This window comes from Pinus tabuliformis, chromosome 3_2, assembly GCF_031772625.1.
Source record: "Pinus tabuliformis cultivar Carrire ecotype Pingquan chromosome 3_2, CPIR1, whole genome shotgun sequence".
Lineage (NCBI taxonomy): Eukaryota > Viridiplantae > Streptophyta > Pinopsida > Pinales > Pinaceae > Pinus > Pinus tabuliformis.
Window position 1 is genome coordinate 306,385,887 of NC_142302.1, and position 21,146 is coordinate 306,407,032.

General features: G+C 32.5%; 1 protein-coding gene across 1 annotated transcript; it reads left to right on the forward strand.

The window, feature by feature from the left end:
- The first annotated feature begins 10,088 nt into the window (after positions 1 to 10,088).
- Positions 10,089 to 13,097, forward strand: LOC149180774 (protein SRG1-like). The gene is made up of 4 exons (XM_089416290.1): positions 10,089 to 10,447; positions 11,701 to 11,948; positions 12,051 to 12,381; positions 12,568 to 13,097. Exons 1-4 carry the CDS (start codon positions 10,163 to 10,165, stop codon positions 12,829 to 12,831), a joined length of 1,128 nt encoding a protein of 375 aa, XP_089272416.1. The 5' UTR covers positions 10,089 to 10,162; the 3' UTR covers positions 12,832 to 13,097.
- Positions 13,098 to 21,146: the final 8,049 nt, after the last annotated feature.

Here is a 21,146-nt window from a genome sequence, read left to right on the forward strand (position 1 = left end):
GAGAGAAAATGGGAGATAGAGATATAGATGGGGGGAGAGGTAATAAGAGAGAGGCAAAGATAGGGAGGGAGGAAGATATATGGATATGGAGAGAGAAATGTTAGAGAGAGAGAAGGGGAAGAGAGAGAAAGGGAGGGGAAAGGGAGGGAGGGAGGGAGAGAGAGATAGATAGATATGGAGAGAGAGTGTGTATGTTTAGGGGTTGAGATAGAGAGATAGAGAAGGAGAGACAATGGGAGATAGAGATATAGATGGAGGAGGTAGAGATGTGCTTACACTGAAATCAATGCACACTATTAATCTAATTACTTTGAAATTAATGTACATCATACATCTTGTTGCATCAAATCAGAAATCAACATCTACACTAAAATCAATGCATCTAGTGCAAACAATCAAATAGGATTAGAAATCAACATCTAAACTGAAATCAATGCATCTAGTGCAAGCAATCAAATAGGATTATAAATCAATATCTACACTAAAACCAATGCATCTAATGCAAGCAATCAAATATGAGTAGAAATCAACATCTACGCTGAAATCAATGCATCTAGTGTAAGGTATTAAATATGATTAGAAATCGACATCTACACTGAAATCAATGCATCTAGTGCAAGTGATCAAATAGGATTAGAAATCAATATCTACACTAAAACCAATGCATCCTGTGAAAGTATTCTAATAAGAGTAGAAATCAACATCAACAATGAAATCAATGCATATAGTGAATTTGATCATATAGGATTAGAAATCAACAACTACATGAAATAAATACATCTATTTTAGTGAAAATCTAAAGTATTCATGACTTTCCATATCTAACTTCTATGACTGTATTTGCCTTTATGAGACTCTTTCTTCTTCCCTCTCTCTCCACCTTCCATTCTGTGTCTATATCCCTCCTCCTCTCCTTCTCTCTCTTCCCCACCCTTTCTCCCCCGTCTCACTCTATCTACCTCTCCCTAACTTTCTCTATCTTTCTCTTCTTTCCTCTCTCCCCCTTCCATCTATATTTATACCTCCCTCCACCTCTCCTTATTTGTCTCTCTATCTCACCCCCCTAAACATATGCCACACTCTCTCTCTCTCTATCCCCATATCTATCTATATATCTATCTATCTCTCCCTCTTCCTTTCCCTCTCTATCTCTCCCCCTTCTCTCTCTCTCTCTCTCTCTCTCTCTCTCTCTCTCTCACACACACACACACACTGACTCTCCATCTCTCCCTTTGCCACTCCCTCTCCACCTTTCTCTCTCTATGCCTTTCTTCCCCTTCCAACTCCATCTCTCTCTCCCCCTCTATCTCTCCTCTCTCTCAAGTCCTCTCTCTTTTTCCTTCCTCTCTCTCCCCTTTGCTCCCACCTCGCTCTATCTCTGCCCCCATCATACACACACTCTCTCTCCACCTTCCAACTCATTATTATCTCCCTCCCTCTCTCCTTCTCTCTCTCCCCCTCCATTTATATGTCTCCCAGTCTCTCTCTTCCCCTTCTTTCCTTATCCTATCCTCTCCTTTTCTCTCTCTTCCCTCATCTCCTCTCTCCCTCATTCCATCTTCATCTCTCCCTTGTCACTCCCTCTCTTTCCCCCTCCAAATCCATCTCTCCCTCCCTCTCTCCCCCTCCTCTCTCTCTTCCTTTCTCTCTCTCAGTGTCTCTCTCTCCCACACTCTATTCCCCCTTCCATCTCACTGTCTTTCTTAAATATGATCCCATTGTATTATATTTAAGAAAGTATTTAAATTAATAAAAAAAAAAAATTGGTTGTAAAATATTAAACCTATATTTTGGATCAATCATGTTAAAGAAAATACAGTAATAAAAAGATTAAAAGAATCACCCACTATCTTTCCTCTATCATTGTTAATCACTTTGCTTTTTCACTTCACTTGGATCCTTGGTTAAGGTGCATCCATCCTAGTTCTTTATAATATTATTTATATTATATAAATTTCACATATGTATATATAAAAGCATTCTCAATTTTTAATTTATTAAAACCTCCATTTAATCTCTATGAAAATATTGTTAGTAGTTGTGAGGATGGAGGATTTAGATATACTTGAGAAGTAATTATAACCTTTTTTCTCTTAGATTTGATTAAAAAATATTATTAAATTAAATTAAAATAAAATATTTGTAAAATATTTTTATTTTGAAATAAACCATTGTTTTTGGGCATGTGGTATTGATAAGCCATGGTATTGGCCCATGGTATTGTAAAAAAACTTACTTAGAAGTTAATAATATCCATGGTAAATATTCATGATTAAAAATCTTGTCATATCTTAAATATTAAGTTTTTATCCGCTTATTAATTAAATTTAAAGATGGAACACATCTATATTAAGTGTTACAAATATATTACATAAAATATTATATTATAATATTATATGTTACCCAATATTTATAACCACCCCCACCTAATAAATAGTGGCCAGGGGTGGGGAGAAAGACTAATTAAAATGTAATATTATTAAATTTACCTCGTTATTATTACAGGATATGCCCAATTGAATCCTTAGCTTTCTTAATGTTACACATATCTTCAACATATACAATATATATTAGCAAACACATATATAGTAACGTTACACCTATCTTTAGCATATACAATATGTATTACGACACATATATTTTTCTTAATATTTTTTTAATGTAATGTTACGTTACGATGTGACAACATCTCCCTCATATTTTTTTAATTAACTTTACAGTAAGTGACAACATCTAGCTCATATTTTTTTAATTAACTTTACACTAAGTGACAACATCTTCCTCATATTTTTTTAATTACGTGACAACATCTCCCTCATATACATTTGAAAAGTGGAAACAGAAAAACATTTCATTTTAGAATGTCAGGCCTTCAAAGACAACAGGGAAAGTTATGCAAATATGCTAGCAACGAACTCTTGGGATAATCTATTTAGTGATGGGTTTCTGGAGAAGCTGGGAGCATTTATTGTGAAGCTTCACAGAAAAAGGGCAGAATACATCAAGAAGATGAAGAAGCTGGGAGCATTTATTGTGAAGCTTCACAGAAAAAGGGCCGAATACATCAAGCAGATGAAGAAGCAATCTGTCCTATAGGCTATCTTTAGCCTCTTGGACCTTAAAATAATTTCTTCTTCTTCTTTTCCCTCATTTTTTAAATATTTTTTAATATAACGTTACCTGACAACATCTTCCTCATATATTGAGTTGTAGAACGCCTCTCGAAACAATAATTTTTATTTATATTAAATTTTGTTTATATCAACTTTAATTATAATATTAACATAACTCTATAATCGTATAATCAAAAATAATTAATATATATTAATTTACCTTATTATTATTATTTATTATTTTTAAATTATTTTACAATCACATCATTGTGACTTTAATTTTCAAAAACACAGTAAAAACAGGTCTCCTAAATGAAATTCTCATCCTTACAAACATTGAAAAGTGCATTATAAAATTCTATCACCGGTTAAATATTTATTAATTTACTTATTTTTATTTTATATATATACAATTTTCTTTATTAAAATTATTTTACCATCGCATCATTTTAACTTTAATTTTCAAAGATACATTTCATCCTTACAAACATTGAAAAGTGCATTATAAAATTCTATCACCGGTTAAATATTTATTAATTTACTCATTTTTATTTTATATATATACAATTTTCTTTATTAAAATTATTTTACCATCACATCATTTTAACTTTACTTTAATTTTCAAAGATACATTAAAATCCCACATATATATATATATATATATATATATATATATATATATATATATATATATATATATCATCACATCATTCTAACTTTACTTTAATTTTCAAAAACACACTAAAAGCATATCTACTCAATGAAGTTCTCATTATGTAAAAGCATTGAAAATTGCATCATAAAATTCTGTCACAATTAATTTAATAAAAAAGACAATAATAGATATTTATTATTTAATTTTCAAAAACACATTAGAAGCATGTCTACTCAATGAACTTCTCCTCGTGTAAAAAAATTGAGAAATGCATCATAAAATTCTATCACATAATAAAAGTGTAGAATATGGCGAATGCTATTTCCAACTTTATAGCATTATAAATACCGCTGACAAGCGAGGGAAATAGCGCTCGTTCTTTCTCTCCAGGCTCTATCCATTTGTTCATGTGCTATGGAGAGAAGGTGAGCGCTATTTCCCTCGCTTGTCAGCACGCATTTATAATGCTATGGAGTTGGAAATAGGAATCGTCGTAGAATATAATGCATTAATTAAAAACCATAAAGTTCTATCACATAATAAAAGTACAGAATATCATACATTAATTAGAAAAGGACAATAATACTTATTAATTAGCATATCAATTATTTTTTATTATGTTGAAAGGCATCTTCTTAATTAAAGCCTAGTTTAATTAGGCGGAGGAGTTGACCGGAAAGTTATGGAAATTTTGGTCATATTTAGAGAAAATCCAGCAAGGATTTTTGTAAATCCAAATTATAGTTGTTAAACTTCAAAATTTTAGGTGTCTTAGATGTTTTTGATGGTGCTGAATCCATTTCTACCATCAAAAACATGATTCAAACACTGCTTTTACAAGATTTTCTGAAATTTTTTTGCCCGGATTCCGACCACTTTTGGTCGTCCAGGCAATTCCTTCGCCTTGTTAGATGACTCCCTTAATTAAAGATAGGTAATTTATTTTTTATTGAAAATTTTATGTTATGATCTAAATAAAAGATGTGTATACGTTTATGTTACTTCTAAATTGAATTTAAATAATTCCTTCTAAATATTAATTATTATTTTTATGTTACTTCATTTGTATTATTAGAATGAATTTTAAATATTAATTATTTTATATTTTTAAATTTATAATGGCATTTTTATATTTATTTAATATAATTATGAAATTTTTGGATGGCTGTTTTTATTTATGGATAAGTAGTGAAGGAGGTGATGACAGAGTTCCTCTGGCCTCCATACGCACACCACCCCATGTTTAATAGATGTGGTGACGATGATGGCTATTAAATCACATCTTTGGAGTTGGTTACGCATTGCTTGGTCGTGGTAAGAGATGGTAGTGTTGTGCAATGTGGTAAGGGTTGTGGAGCTCCTCCATGCCTCGTCTAGGCCTTGGGGGAGAGGCGGAGAAGCCAACAATTTATGCGCAACGCGGGGTGTATTGGTAGCACTATATGATCCTTGGGACCCTGAAATGTCCATGGAGAATGAACTAGTTGGCATTCTCGTCAGCCCAGTTCATTTGCGTGATGTGTTGTAGGGGAGAGGATAAGAGCCAAGGTTGACAGATCTTGGCCAAGCACCGGCAGATTATCCTCTTATGGTTCATGAGAAGTGGGGAACTTGTTCGGGAGACTGGTGGTTTGGGACTGATGATGTGGTGACGATGATGGCTATTAAATCACATCTTTGGAGTTGGTTACGCATTGCTTGGTCGTGGTAAGAGATGGTAGTGTTGTGCAATGTGGTAAGGGTTGTGGAGCTCCTCCATGCCTCGTCTAGGCCTTGGGGGAGAGGCGGAGAAGCCAGCAATTTATGTGCAACGCGGGGTGTATTGGTAGCACTATATGATCCTTGGGACCCTGAAATGTCCATGGAGAATGAACTAGTTGGCATTCTCGTCAGCCCAGTTCATTTGCGTGATGTGTTGTAGGGGAGAGGATAAGAGCCAAGGTTGACAGATCTTGGCCAAGCACCTGCAGATTATCCTCTTATGGTTCATGAGAAGTGGGGAACTTGTTCGGGAGACTGGTGGTTTGGGACTGATTGGCACCTGCGGCAAGACTTTGTTTTCTCAAGGCCCCCGCGAGGAATTACAATTTGGAAGGACTTGGCTAGCTAGAGGAAATACGCAAAGGCAAGTGTAGAAGAGGTGGTGGGACATCGCGTCCAGCTTCTAAAGCACTATGCTGACGAATCCTCGTCCCACTTTGCCTGAGTATGGAGAGTTGATTATGGTGACGACCGGTGTAGGATAGCCCCTCAATTCTCTTTGGGGGCAGTGGTAGAAGTTACATTGTTTTATGTTGTTATGTGGGGTTGGGAGGGTGTTTGCATCCATTGCCCTTTCAAGTGTTTTGAGTACACCGGGATGCCTTGCCATCAAGGGAGACCACGCTGTGGGGGTTGCAATCCGCGACAAGCAGATTAGCCAGAGTAGGACAATAATGCCTTGTCGAGTTCATTAGGCATCCGTGAGACAAACAAGAGAGTTGATGGCTCCCCGAGGCATGTGGTTACTCCAGCGATGCTGGAGTCTATCGCTGCTCAAATATGGAACATTCAAGTGAACATGGACAACCTTAGGAACCAAAGGTATGATGACCATAATGAGCTTTTAGCTTTCATCAATGACATTCAATTTGGCCAAAGTTAAATCATGGAAAAATTGGATAATTTGCGACGCCGGAAAAGGCGCACCAACAACCACCTTCGCAATTTGTAGGTGAGGGTGGAGCATATTGATTTTCATATGCATGAATATGCTCATTATTTCGTAGTTTCCCCTCTAATCCCCTAACCCCCGTCTTTAATATCCTGCTTTCTATTATGTTTCTCTTTTTGTTTACAGTATGTATATCATCGCTGCTAGGCCACCCAAAAATAATGCATGAAACCGATAATTCATATTATCCTTCAAATACACATATATATACCCGAAAGAAATATATATATATATATATATAATTGACTAACATCATTCTAACTTTACTTTAATTTTCAATGTTTTTATGTAATGAGAACTTCATGAGAACATGAAACCGATAACTCATATTATCTTCCGGGTCCATACATATATATAACTTTACTTTAATTTTCAAAAATACACTAAAACCATATCTATTAAAAACATTGAAAATTGCATCATAAAGTTCTATGACATAAGAAATGTGCGGAATATGATATTCTATGACATAATAAATGTGTGGAATATGATACATTAATTTAATTAAGAAAACAATAATACATATTAATTATTTAATTTTCAAAAAAACATTAAAAGCATGTCTACTAAATGAACTTCTCATCATGTAAAAACATTGAGAAATGCATCATAAAATTCTATCACATAATAAAAGTATAGAATATGATACATTAATTAGAAAAAAAGACAATAATACTTATAAATTAGCATTTATTTTTTACTATGTTGAAAGGCATCTTCTTTATTGAAGATTGGTAATTTATTTTTTATTGAAAATTTTGTTATAATCTAAATAAAGGATGTTTGTACATTTTTGTTACTACATTTATATTAGAATGAATATTAAATATTAATTATTTTATATTTTTAAATTTATATGGTTATTTTTATATTTATTTATAATTATGAAATTTATTGATGGATGTTTTTATTTATAGATAAGTGGTGGAGGAGGCGATGATGGAGTTTGTTTGGTTTTCACACGCGTCTCATTTCATGTTTAATAGACATGATAGAAAGGGTCAGCGTGTGACACTCACCCACGATGATGGCTATTAAATCTCATCTTTGGAGTTGGCTATGCATTGCTTGGTTGTGGTAGGAGATGGTAGTGTTGTGTAGGGCGGTAAGGGTTATGGAGTTCCTACACGCCTCGTTGAGGTCTAGGACTTGGGGGAGAAGAGGAGAAGCCAACAAATTATGCATAGTGCAGGGTGTATTGGTAGCGCTGGATGATCCTTGGGACCTTGGAACGTCCAGGGAGAATGAACTAGTTGGCATTCTCATTTGCGCAGTTCATTTGTGTGATTGCATGGGAGAGGAGAAGAGCCAAGGCTGACAAATCTTGGCCAAGCACTCACAGATTATCCTCCTCTAGTTCGTGAGTGGTGGGGAACTTGTTTAGGAGATTGGTGGTTTGGAACTAAATGGCACCTGCAGCAAGACTTTTGTTTCTTAAGGCCCATGCAAGGAATTATAGTTGGGAAGGGCTCAGATAAGTGGAGGAAATACGTAGAGGCAAGTGTAGAAGAAGTGGGGGAACGTCGCGTCGAGCTTCTCAAGCCATGTGTTGAGGAATCCTTGTCCCACTTTGCCTAGGTATGGAGAGTTGATTATGGTGACGACCGGTGCAGGATAGCCCCTCAATTCTCTTTGGGGGTAGTGGTAGAAGTTACATTGTGTTCTGTTGCTATGTGGGGTTGGTAGGGTGTTTGTGTCTATCACCCTTTCAAGTGTTTTAGGTACGCTGGGATGCCTCGTCATCGAGGGAGATCATGTCGTGGGGGTTGCAATCCACGACAAGTAGATCAGCTGGAGTGGGACAATGATGCCTTGTCGGGTTCGTCGGGCATCCGTGAGACAAAGGAGAAAGTTGATGGCTCCTCGAGGCATGTGGTTGCTCCAGTGATGTTGGACTCTATCGTTGCTCAAATCTGGAACATTCAAGTGAACATGGACAACCTCAAGAACCAAAGGTATGATGATCGTAAGGAGCTTTTAGCTTTAATCAATGACATTCTTAATGGCCAAAGTGAAATCACGGAACAATTGGATAATCTGTGATGCCAAAAAAGGCGCACCAATGACCACCTTCACAGTCTATAATCGAGGGTGGAGCATATTGATTTTCAAATGCATGAATATGCTGGCTATTTGCAGTTCCCCATGTAATCCCCCCAACCCCCGTCATTAATATAATGCTTTATATTATGTTTCTCTTTTTGTTTGCAATATGTATGTCATGGCTCTTACGCTGCCGGAAAATAATGCATGAAGCACTAGCTCTTGTTATGCTCTCGATCTCAATCTCAACAAGTCTAGTCAGACTAAGAGAAAAAGACTTGTTGAGATGCATTTTGTACTCTACACTTTGATGTTAATATAATGATTGAACTTTGACTCACAACAAAAAAAAATATAATTATTAAGTTATTATGCAAATTATCAAATAAAAATTACATCAAATAATTAATAACAAATAACATTTAAAAGGTAGAATGGTATCCATTAACATATATTAACCAAATTTTTTCATTTAATTACATTGGTTATAAAATTAATAATAAAAAAAATAATACATTAATTAAAAAATGGAAATTAATACTCATCAAATTAGCTTATCAATTATTCTTAATTTAAACCAATAAGAAATGGAAATTGATACATTAGTTCAAAGAATTTGAAAATAATACTTCTCTTTATATCAACTATTTTTAATTATAAAAATCAGAAAAATTATTTTTTCTCGAGGGAAATCCCGGCACATCCACGAGCTTAATGAGGTGTGTTAACGATAAGACTTCGACCTATTGACCTAAAGCCCACGATTGTCAATTATGATTTAAGATAAATTTCACAAAAGTGATTTAAAATTGGACCTCAACAAATTCACCTAACCCTCTGGACTTTCAATTATTATTTAAGAAAAAAGTATATTATAATTTCAACTTATGTAATTACTATGAAGAATAAAGAATATTTATTATAAAGAATAATTTCAACTTATGTAATTATTATGAAGAATTAGAAATATTTTAAAATATTAGGTGGAAATGAATTGTTTATAGTACATTTATTAATTACCTAAAATTATTTTAAAATGAACTTACCTATTAGAAATATTATTTTTAATTATAAAAAATAATAAAAGTTAGAAAATAATACATTAAGCGAAAAAGATGCTCATAAGTTCCTGTGTAAACTATTTTTAATTATTTTGATAGTTTCAGTTATAAAACAATGGCAACTACTTTTGACTACCTTTAGCAAGATAAAATATAGATTTATTGTTTTGCTAGTGTCTTGGTAAAATATAGATTTATTGTTTTGCTAGTGTCGGTTATAAAACGATGGCAACAACTTTTGACCATACCAAGAGAAAACATAGATTTAAGTGTGCATTTTTTTTTACGTGAACATGATTTTCCAACCCATTTGGTTACGACTCATCGATTCCGCGCAGCCAACCATGACTTGACTTGCAAGCCATTGAATGAAGTCTGAATTCAGAACAAGAAAGCACATTGTGAAGTACATTCGTGTCAAAGTTGAAGAGAGCGTTGGAGTAATTGCAACGTAATTAGGAGTTGTCCATTTATGTTGGGGCTCCTTCTCATCTATTTATTCTCGGTCTTTTCTATCGCAATTGTGCAGCACTGGTTGATCCTATCACCATCGACTTTGCAAGCTTATTCTACTGCCATGGCTACTGGTGCAACTACAGATTCTTTCGTTAGTCCAAACTGGGGCAAGCCAGTGCAAGGGGAGAGTGTGCAGGAGCTTGCACTCAATGTCGATCCACAAGCTGTCCCGACGCGATACATCAGAGCCCCGGAAGAGAGGCCCATGTCGTCCTTACTCGTCTCGCGTGACTCTGAAATCCCTGTGATCGACATGAAGAAGCTCATGCTGCATCGAGAAGATTATGAGAGGCAGCAAGAGATGGGGAGACTTTCCAACGCCTGCCAAGAATGGGGTTTCTTCCAGGTGCGTGTGTCTATATATATTTTAGCCATTTTTAATGATCGGAGATCACAGCAGCTTAACCACTTACTTCCTCTATTAGATTATTTGCCCAAGCCTTAAACAGTTTATAGTAGCAGGATTGTTACTCAACCCAAGGTTGATAAGCCGGGACTTTTTTGATGGGGGCAGATCAGAGTGAGCCTAGACTTTGTGGGTAGGTGCTATTTGGTTTTTGACGGAGTCATATTTTTTAATATCAAAATGGGTGTAGGTTCAAACAACTTCTTAGTGGCTTTGAAGCTCTTGCTTCGTTTTGCTATTGAAAAAGATGTTTACTCTTTCAAAGGTTTTGCAGACTCGATATTGGTATTTCAATATGATTGAGGAGTTTGAAAATTATAGATTTCATGAGTATTATCATAGATCTATAGACTTTTTATTGACAAGCGTCTAAAAATACCAGCCTCTATATATGTTTATATTTTTGTTATGGATTTTTAAAGTAGATGTATATTTTTTTAAGAAAAAAAAAAAAAAAAGCCTTTTCTTTATAAATAAAACAGAAAGTGCATTTTCATGGTTCCCAAACTACATAGTGTCCTGCTACCCCTACAGTAAACCATATTTGCATATTAAACATGTTTTTACATCTAGGATTTTCTGATATATACTATTTAGTCCATCATTTATACTCTTCCTTGTTCTTCCCCACTCTTTGCCATATCACAATAAATATCTCTCCTAGGAGAATATGATGCTGCCAACCTTGATGCTGACATCTTGTTCAAATGCTGCTTAGTAGATCTTACCAGGAGCTTTCAAAATACCTAGTTTGGATAGAAGATGGTGTCATGTTTTGGTCCTGGTAGATATGATCAATTTGAATGTGTTGAAAGGAACTTACGGAATCTCTTATAAGATTCATCTAATTGGATAAAATTGGGGATTAAAGTTTCTTGACCCAATCAATAATTTATTTTACATCAATTTCGTTGACATCACCATATACCATTAATCTCTCAATCCCCAGCCAAATAGATGTATATAACAGTCTAAAACAGCATTTATATATTTTACTTTTTTGTATCTTGATGTAACAGTTTTCAGATAACTTTTTGCAATTTTGAATAGATCTATGAAATCTACATACATGAATACATGGTAAACATATATCTGCACAATGTGATTTTATTTCCTCATAAAATTATGCCTTCTTTGGGGAATATATATATACACGTCATTTCTGATTGTATTGAGTTATTGCAATTCCTCAGATTGTGAACCACGGGATCCCTGATTCTTTATTGGATGCGATAAAGGGAGTAGCTAAGGAATTCTTTAACCTTCCATTACAAGAAAAGCAGAAAAGTGCTCCGCAAGCAGGAGATGTTCAGGGATATGGTAAGACCTTCGTGGTGGCCGAGGATCAAACGTTGGACTGGGGCGACTTGCTTGCTTTGGCACTGATGCCCAACCGTCCTAAAAATCTTGCCCTTTGGCCAAAAGTACCCACAAATTTCAGGTAACCAAAATTATGTATGGCAAGATTTATCAAACTAGGTATTCACTGCAAACCAATATTGTCAATAACATGATAGACATCAATTAATTAAATGCAATGCAGAGATACTGTGGAGAAGTATGCGATTGAGGTGGAGAGAGTGGCTCTAGAAGTGCTAACTCTGTTCGCTGAAAACCTGCATCTGGAGGCTACTGATTATTTCAAGGAGAAGTTTGGGTCAGAGCCCATGAATTTGATGCGCATGAACTTGTACCCGCCTTGCCCTAGACCTGATCTTGTTCTGGGATTGAGTCCTCACTCAGACGGAGGGGGTATTACATTGCTCCTTCAGGATGACCAAACAGAAGGCCTGCATGTGCGGAAGAATAATCAATGGATTCCCGTGCGGCCCATTCCATACGCTCTTGTTGTAAACATTGGAGACTTGGTAGAGGTAATCATTTCACCTATAAGACACAATTTGTCTCATTTAGATTGAGTTTAACTTATTTGATTGTAGATTCTACTAATATTTTGGAATTGGATAAACAGCAGATCATTGTCCATCCAATTCTGAAAATCTACCATCAAAATAAAAATGCCAGTATAATGAATATATTGATCTCTCTCCATTATGCAGGTGATGACGAATGGGAAATACAGGAGCGTAGAGCATCGCGCAGTAACAAGTCAGGAAAGAACCAGACTTTCTGTTGCCCTGTTCTACAGTACGAGTATGGATGGCGAGGTTGCTCCGTCATCAAAGATAGTTGATGAAGACCAGCAGCTCCGGTACAGGAAGTTCATCCATGAAGAATACATTCGCTATTACCTTTCAAGAGAACTCAAAGGAAAACATCCCCTTGCTGACTTTGCTAAACTTGACATTGATAATAATTGTTAAATGAAAGCCGGTTGTCCTCTGCAAGAGACAGCTAGATGGTTGTGTTTTATGGCAGACAATAATCTTTTCAATCAAGGGTGGAGTAGATTTGTGACCACACACACAGTCTTCTTTTTCTTTGATCGATTGGGGGGTTTTATTCTGAAAAGCCAATCTCACAAGGAAACGTTGTTTTCTTAATAAAATCAGGCCGTCTGGTAAAAGATTGTGAGAAACTAGATAGTTGTATTTTAAATGTTCGATAATAATGGATGTAATGTTTAGAATGGGTTTTTTACAGCATGTAAAGATATCGTGAATTTTGTTTAAATAGTTAAAAATAAATATTAAAATAAATTTAGGATTTATATTTTTAATTAAAATTAAATAATGAATATTTCACTAGATAAATATTGCAAAATAATATATAACTTAAAATTAAATTATTAAAAAAATATATTATGAAAAAATTAATAAATTCAAATATATATTATAAAAAATTTAATAAATTCGAAATTGAAATAAATTTTTTAAGACAAAAGTAAAGCAATTTATGAGAACACAGTGATACCTATAATGATGCACTGAATATTCAGGACTTATCAGTGTTTAATGAAATATGGTTGAGCCACTTTGGATACCAGGTTTATAAATTTGAAGTTGATTTATTTGTATATATTTCTAATTGTTAATGTAAGGGGTTTGATTTTCATATCTATGTTATAATAGATAAATAAAGGTAAACCGTGGACAATTACAATAAATTCTTGTGAGTGTTTATACATTAAAAATTATGAAGCGAAGATGTGTGTGTATGCAAACTTCAATGTTATTATCATTGCTATTATACATATAATATGTTACATTGTTTAAACATTGAACAAATTTAAATATAATAATCAAGTTTTGTTTCGTTAGAGTCTATGTTTGAAACTTCACGTCTCCAAGAAAGGAGTATTCCACCGGAGTGAAGCTCATTTCTCTATATTTCTCATTTCGTGCATTGGAACCTAACTCTTTTGGTATTTTTAAGTGGTTTAAATTAGTTAAAAAAACAAATATCTCAATCCAATTAATGAAGTTTTATAGATTTAAGATTTTGGAATATATAAATATAAGATTTTGGAATATATATATATATAACTGTTTTTAAATTCAGTCTTTCTCCAAATGTATAATTGATTTTTAAGCATTCTCTTTGACTTTGACTTGTTGAAGCTCCTCCTATTCACTCTTTCTGTCACTTTCATCGTTTAATTGTAGGTATAACCACTCTTTTCAACCATGCCGTCTCCATGCACTCAACTTGATTATTGATGTACGTCACAACTCTATAATATAATATGATTTCGCTTTCTCATTTTCATTATTTAATTTTATAGTCACTCTTTTTCACTAGGTGGGCTCCATGGACTCTCCTCGATTGTTGATGTACGTCACAAACTTATTCTACCTTTTGCTTTTACTTTCCCTGTGTTTCGAGTGATTTTTTTAAATAGATTTCACTTCCTCTTCTTTTCACCATATATTTTATATTTCATTTTTATACCTATTTTTCTCTCTTCTATTATTTTTTGGCTGGAGCTAACCAGCCATATATTGGGTATTTAATGCCCTCAGAGCAATACGCCACTTAGCTCGATAACACGGGAGCGGGCAAATATTATTTAATGCCGAATTTGCCCGATCCCGTGTTATCGTGTGCCACTATGAGGGCATTAAATACCCAATATATCGCTGGTTAGCTCTTTCCTTTTTTATTAAAATATTTATTTTATATATAGATTGTTTTAATTTTATATAAAAATTTTTTTATTAAAATATCTATTTTATATTTTCTTTTTCTCTCTTTTATTATTTTTTATTAAAATATCTATTTTATATATAATTTTTATTTTTATTTTATAAAATCTTTAAATTACATAAAAATGACCACAACTAATATAATTTTATCAATAAATAATAAAATTATATTTTAATATAACTTGATTATTTATTAAAACATCTATTTTATATTCAATTTTACATTAAAAATAATAATTTTATAATCTTTTTATAAAATATTTAAATTATATAATAATTTTACAATCTTTTATACAATATTTAAATTATATAAAGATTACAACACAATCAATATAATTTTATAATTTAAATAGTAAAATTAAATTTTAATATAACTTGATTCAATCATAAAACTCTTACATCATGAAAACATTCCATGTAGAAAAAGAAAAAGGAAGCAAATTAGTAATAAATGATAAAACTCTTACATCATGAAAACATTCCATGTAGAAAAAGAAAAAGGAAGCAAATTAGTAATAAATGATTTGGATTTCAATTAGTATAATTTTATAATTTAAATACTAAAATTAAATTTTAATATAACTTGATTTAACCATAAAACTCTTACATCGTAATATATAACATGAAAACATTCCATGTAGAGAAGGAAGAAAGAAGAAGGAAGCAAATGCATAATAAATCATTTGGATTTCAATGAATATAATTTTATAATTTAAATACTAAAATTAAATTTTAATATAGCTTGATTCAACCATACAACTCTTACATCATAATATATAACATGAAAACATTCCATGTAGAGGAGAAAGAAGGAAGCAAATGAGTAATAAATGATTTGGATTTCAATCAATATAATTTTATAATTTAAATACTAAAATTAAATTTTAATATAACTTGATCCAACCATAAAACTCTTACATCATAATATATAACATGAAAACATTCCATGTAGAGAAGGAAGAAGGAAGCAAATGAGTAATAAACGATTTGGATTTCAATCAATATAATTTTATAATTTAAATACTAAAAATAATTTTTAATATAACTTGATTCAACCATACAACTTTTACTTCATAATATATAACATGAAAACATTCCATGTAGAGAAGGAAGAAGAAAGGAAATGAGTAATAAATGATTTGGATTTCAATCAATATAATTTATAATTTAAATACTAAAATTAAATTTTAACATGGCTTGATTCAACCATACAACTCTTACATCATAATATATAACATGAAAACATTCCATGTAGAGAAGGAAGAAGGAAGCAAATGCGTAATAAATGATTTTGATTTCAATCAATATAATTTTATAATTTAAATACTAAAATTAAATTTTAATATAACTTGTTTCAACCATAAAGCTCTTACATCATAATATATAACATGAAAACATTCCTTGTAGAGAAGGAAGAAGGAAGCAAATGAGTAATAGATGATTTGGATTTCAGTCAATATAATTTTATAATTTAAATACTAAAATTAAATTTTAATATAGCTTGATACAACTCTTACATCATAATATATAACATGAAAACATTCCATGTACAGGAGGAAGAAAGAAGCAAATGAGTAATAAATGATTTGGATTTCAATCAATATAATTTTATAATTTAAATACTAAAATTAAATTTTAATATAACTTGATTCAACCATAAAACTATTACATCATAATATATAACATGAAAACATTCCTTGTAGAAAAGGAAGAAGGAAGTAAATGAGTAATAAATGATTTGGATTTCAATCAATATAATTTTATAATTTAAATACTAAAATTAATTTTTAATATAACTTAATTCAATCATAAAAGTCTTACATCATAATATATAATAGGAAAACATTCCATGTAGAGAAAGAAGGAAGCAAATGAGTAATAAATGATTTGGATTTCAATCAACATAATTTTGTAATTTAAATACTAAAATTAAATTTTAATATAACTTGATTCAACCATAAAACTCTCACATCATAATATATAACATGAAAACATTCCATGTAGAGAAGGAAGAAAGAAGCAAATGAGCAATAAATGATTTGGATTTCAATCAATATAATTTTATAATTTAAATACTAAAATTAAATTTTAATATAACTTGATTCAACCATAAAACGCTTACATCATAATATATAACATGAAAACATTCCATGTAGAGAAAGAAGAAGGAAGCAAATAAGTAATAAATGATTTAGATTTCAATCAATATAATTTTATAATTTAAATACTAAAATTAAATTTTAAATTTTAATATAACTTGATTCAACAATAAAACTCTTACATCATAATATATAACATGAAAACATTTCATGTAGAGAAAGAAGAAGGAAGCAAATGAGTAATAAAGGATTAGGGTGTTTTCTAGAGTGTTATTTATATTTAAAGTTGATTCGACTATTCATAGTTCGATTGATTATAGATTGACATTTTATATGTAAACCATTAACGAATTAAATTTTAAATATCTTCACAATAATAAGATTAAGGTATTTGCGATAAAAATGTTTTAAATTTTAGATATTTTAAATAGTTATAAAATTTAAATGTTAATAAATTTATTGAGCAAAAAAAAATTACTTGAATGATAAAAAAAATGACTCCCTTTAATTTTTATGAAGATTTTTTAATTATTTAAAAGATTAAAAAAAATGACTCTTTTTAATATGTATACATTTCTCTTTACTTTATATACATTTGGATATATTGAAACTTCCTCATATAAAACTATTATAATTGTCATTCTAGATTCATCTTACTCCATGTTTATAATGTGCCAAGAGGGATTAAATCCCTCGAGGTGCAAATATTCTTTTTGGAGTGTAGAATTTGAGGATATGTTTGCACCGTGAGGGATTTGAGCACCTTGAGGGATTTCATCCCTATCGACACATGATAGATACAAAGTTAGATGGATTTAGGATGGTTCTACTTGTGGGCAGTAATATAACATTTTAAATTATCATTATCATGTATATGTTTTAGATAAACCTCATATATTGAAATTTAAATTATGTTTTATTTTCTTGACATGACCATATCATTTTCTTCTTTAATTTAGTTTGTGTTTCTTGCCTTGAATGATTTGTACGCTTGTGTTTGGATATTGTTCGAACATTATCTTGGCCAAATGGTATACAATTTGTTTTGGGTTTGCAAGAAATTTGTCAGCTTTCTTTGTTATTTCTATCTTTATTATGGCAAAGCCATGTAAATCTTGTGTATTCTCGGTTACTAGAATTTGCATTTATTTTAAAGTCATTGTTAAAAGCTTATATAGATACATCTGAACAAAATTCTTGAGAGATGGATTGAGCCTTAGCACTTGTATGCAGTGACACTCAATTGCAAAAAGAAATAAAGCATGTGACATTTCATTGGGTCCAATATTATGGGGCATCTGCTTCTATAATGTAACCTATGTGTTGGTTTTTCCTCTATTCCTGATAATGATTGGTAGTCTATCCATTAGATTTTTATGGTAGGCTATCCTATATTTTTGTCCTTCATCAAAGTAGTTATTGAAGGGCACGGGGGCTTCACTAGGGGAGAAATACCATACCACGTGGGTTCATATTGGGGAATATATATTGAGGAAAAAATGGCATAATATATTGAGGGATATATAGGGAGTAAAGGGCTTCTATATTGGAAGGTATAAAAAATGGAGCTCAAAGTTAGTGAAAAAATATAAAGGGGTATAAAAAATGTTAATGAAAAAAATGGATACCAACAATATCTAGTGGAAGTAGGGGTTTTTTAAATTGATAAGGTGTATTGGGTTCATATTGGTAGGGGGTTAAATAATGTGATTTTTAGGGGTATTTTCCAATATGTATTCAAATTAAGGGTATTGTTTAATATGCCATGAACGCACGTGATAGGTCAAAGGTTCATTGAGTGAAGCCCCCGTGTTGAAAGGTTACCAGTTGTGAATGTTGCCAAGCATTATATATATATATATATATAGTTGTTGATTGGATGGTCGATGTTTCTAATTGGTTACATTCCTCTACGCCGAATGAACAATAAAAGTCAAACAGAAGACCTTATATGTTGTTTGAATATATTAAAACAAAAAGCTTCAATATTTCAGAGGGAATCTCAAAGGATGGTATCGAGTCTCTTGGTTAAACATATTTAGGAGGCTCCTTGAAAAATTGATTCACCTATTATCTCATTGTGTTGCTTTTGCCATATGATGTTGTGTTGTTGACAAGTTGAAGAAACTGTGTATTGGTGGATTTCAAAGGTTATGTCGTTGTTCATGCATAATCACAATTAAAAAAGGCCGATTTTTGAGAGACTAATATATTGCTTCGGGAGCTTTAGCAATGTATTTTATCACAATATCGAAGTGTTGAAAATTGATAGTAATGCTATGAAAAAATCTCGACGGTTAGTATGAATGAAATGCCACATTTCATTAATGAAATTCCTTCAAATTAGGTTATATATGTCAAGTTCGTGTCGCAGGTGTGAAATGAATGGTTGTTGTTTAATTGCAACCCCCTAGCACTCAAATTTTAGCGACGGGGGGTGAGGCGCTGATCTACAATTCATTGTTTTGTGAAACCAATTTTAATTACATGGCAACATTTTGTAAATAGTGGAGGCCCCTAACGCTAAAATAGATACCACATGCCCCCCCCCCCTCCATATTCCACTTTCGAGTTTCAACAAAACTATTGTACAATGTCAACACAGGAAATAACTTATCAGATAAGGTAGCAGGTGGCAATAAATTCATTATGCATATGTTTCATTGCTACTAGTTGTTAGGTCCCTATACTACTAGTGTAGCCACTTATTGTTATTAGTTCAACCCACTTATTATATTTTTGTGCCCATGTAGTCCCCATATTATTATAATTTTGCCCCACAGAAGCCCACTATTGTTATTTTTGTGCCCTTACATTATTATTGGTATGTTGGCTCTGATTATATTGTGACCCCTTAGACTCTTATATATAGAAAGGAGGTCTTGTCATTTGTATCATCCAAGAATTATTCATTTGTGTAATGTAAAGGAGATTTCCCCCTCGAAGAGTCTTATTTTTAAGTCATTGATCTCTCCCTTCTTTTGTTTTATGAGTTGGTTTCATAACATTTGGTATCAGGTCTTTGGATTTTAGGGTTTCGCTGCTTCAAACAGGTCATCGTGGGAGTTTCACTATAACTTTGTTTCTACTAAGATTCAGAAGAGAAAAATAAAACTCATTTGAGCCTAAATCTAAATGAACCTCGTGTATGAATTTCAGATCTTGTCTCGCTATATTTTGGGAGATATGATCTGAGGAATATAGGGTTTGTCTAGGCTCTAGAATTCGATTACAAACAGGTTACCATGGGAAAACTGTCATAACGTTCTCTCTAAATTAAAATTTCGTAAGAAGTGACACAAAGTGGATAGGCTGTAGTTTTTTGGGTAACGTGTTCAAGGCCGAAGGTTGAAACAATGACATGTGGCACTTCATACAAGTCTTCTCTACTGAGCTAGTCTATAATCAGGTTATAGTGGGAAATTGGGTGTAACAATTCCTTAGAGAATCCAATCTCGATCATACTTGTGGGTTGGAAATAGGACTCATAGGGCTACCACGGGCCGAAATTTAAGAACTTGGAGATCCGAAATTACAAGGTTAAAGTCGTTTAAATATCGTGATCCTAAAAGCAAGAAAAAGAATGACTTTAATCGAGAAAATAGAAACACCTAGTAAGCAAAATTGGATGGATAGTTTGAAGAATGCGATCGAAGCTAAGATAAATAGTTTTATCTATTACATGGAAGCTAATATCGATGGTATGGAAGAATATCTGAATAAAGGTATGGAATATTTGAAGAAAGAGATGGCAGATTTGAAGAAATACATGGAAGGTTTGAAGGAAGGTGGGACAAATTTGCTACAAGAAAGGCCTCCTAATGGCGAAAAGGTAGTAGAGGAAGCACATTATGAGAACAAAAGAAATTTTAATCATGATTTGATAGAATCTAACATTGGATTGAAGACCCACCATATTCCAAAGATGGATATGAGGAATTTTGATGGCAAGGATCCCGTAACATGGATACTATGGATGGAGAAATATTTTGATCTCCATAATGTGCAAAACACACAAAAAGTACGTATTGCAACTTTATATTTAGAACCCAATTAGTTTTCATGGTATCGATCACTTTAATCACGTAAAAAAATGGTCACTTGGCCCATTTTTATGGAGGAAACGATAGCACACTATGAGGATACAAAGAGAAACACCTTCTGTAGCTAATTGATAAATCTCAAACAAAAGGGTTTAATGGCAGATCAAATTGAGGACTTCAAAAAATTGAATATTAGGGTAACCAATATTCCAGAGGAGCACAAGATTGATGTCTTCATGGGACTTTAAAAGATAACATCCAACATGAGGTTCACCTTTGGGAAGCTGATTCATTAGAGAAGGCATTCATGGTGGCAAGAAAATTTGAAAGCAAATTTATGGAAACAAGGAGTCTACCACTCATCACTATAAAGATGGAAGTGTTGCTACTC

Bases quoted from the DNA above. Each gene is read 5' to 3' on its own strand.
- LOC149180774 (XM_089416290.1), top strand. From the start codon at position 10,163: ATGGCTACTGGTGCAACTACAGATTCTTTCGTTAGTCCAAACTGGGGC. The intron at 10,448-11,700 runs GTGCGTGTGTCT...GCAATTCCTCAG, and splicing joins AAGAATGGGGTTTCTTCCAG to ATTGTGAACCACGGGATCCC. The intron at 12,382-12,567 runs GTAATCATTTCA...TCCATTATGCAG, and splicing joins ACATTGGAGACTTGGTAGAG to GTGATGACGAATGGGAAATA.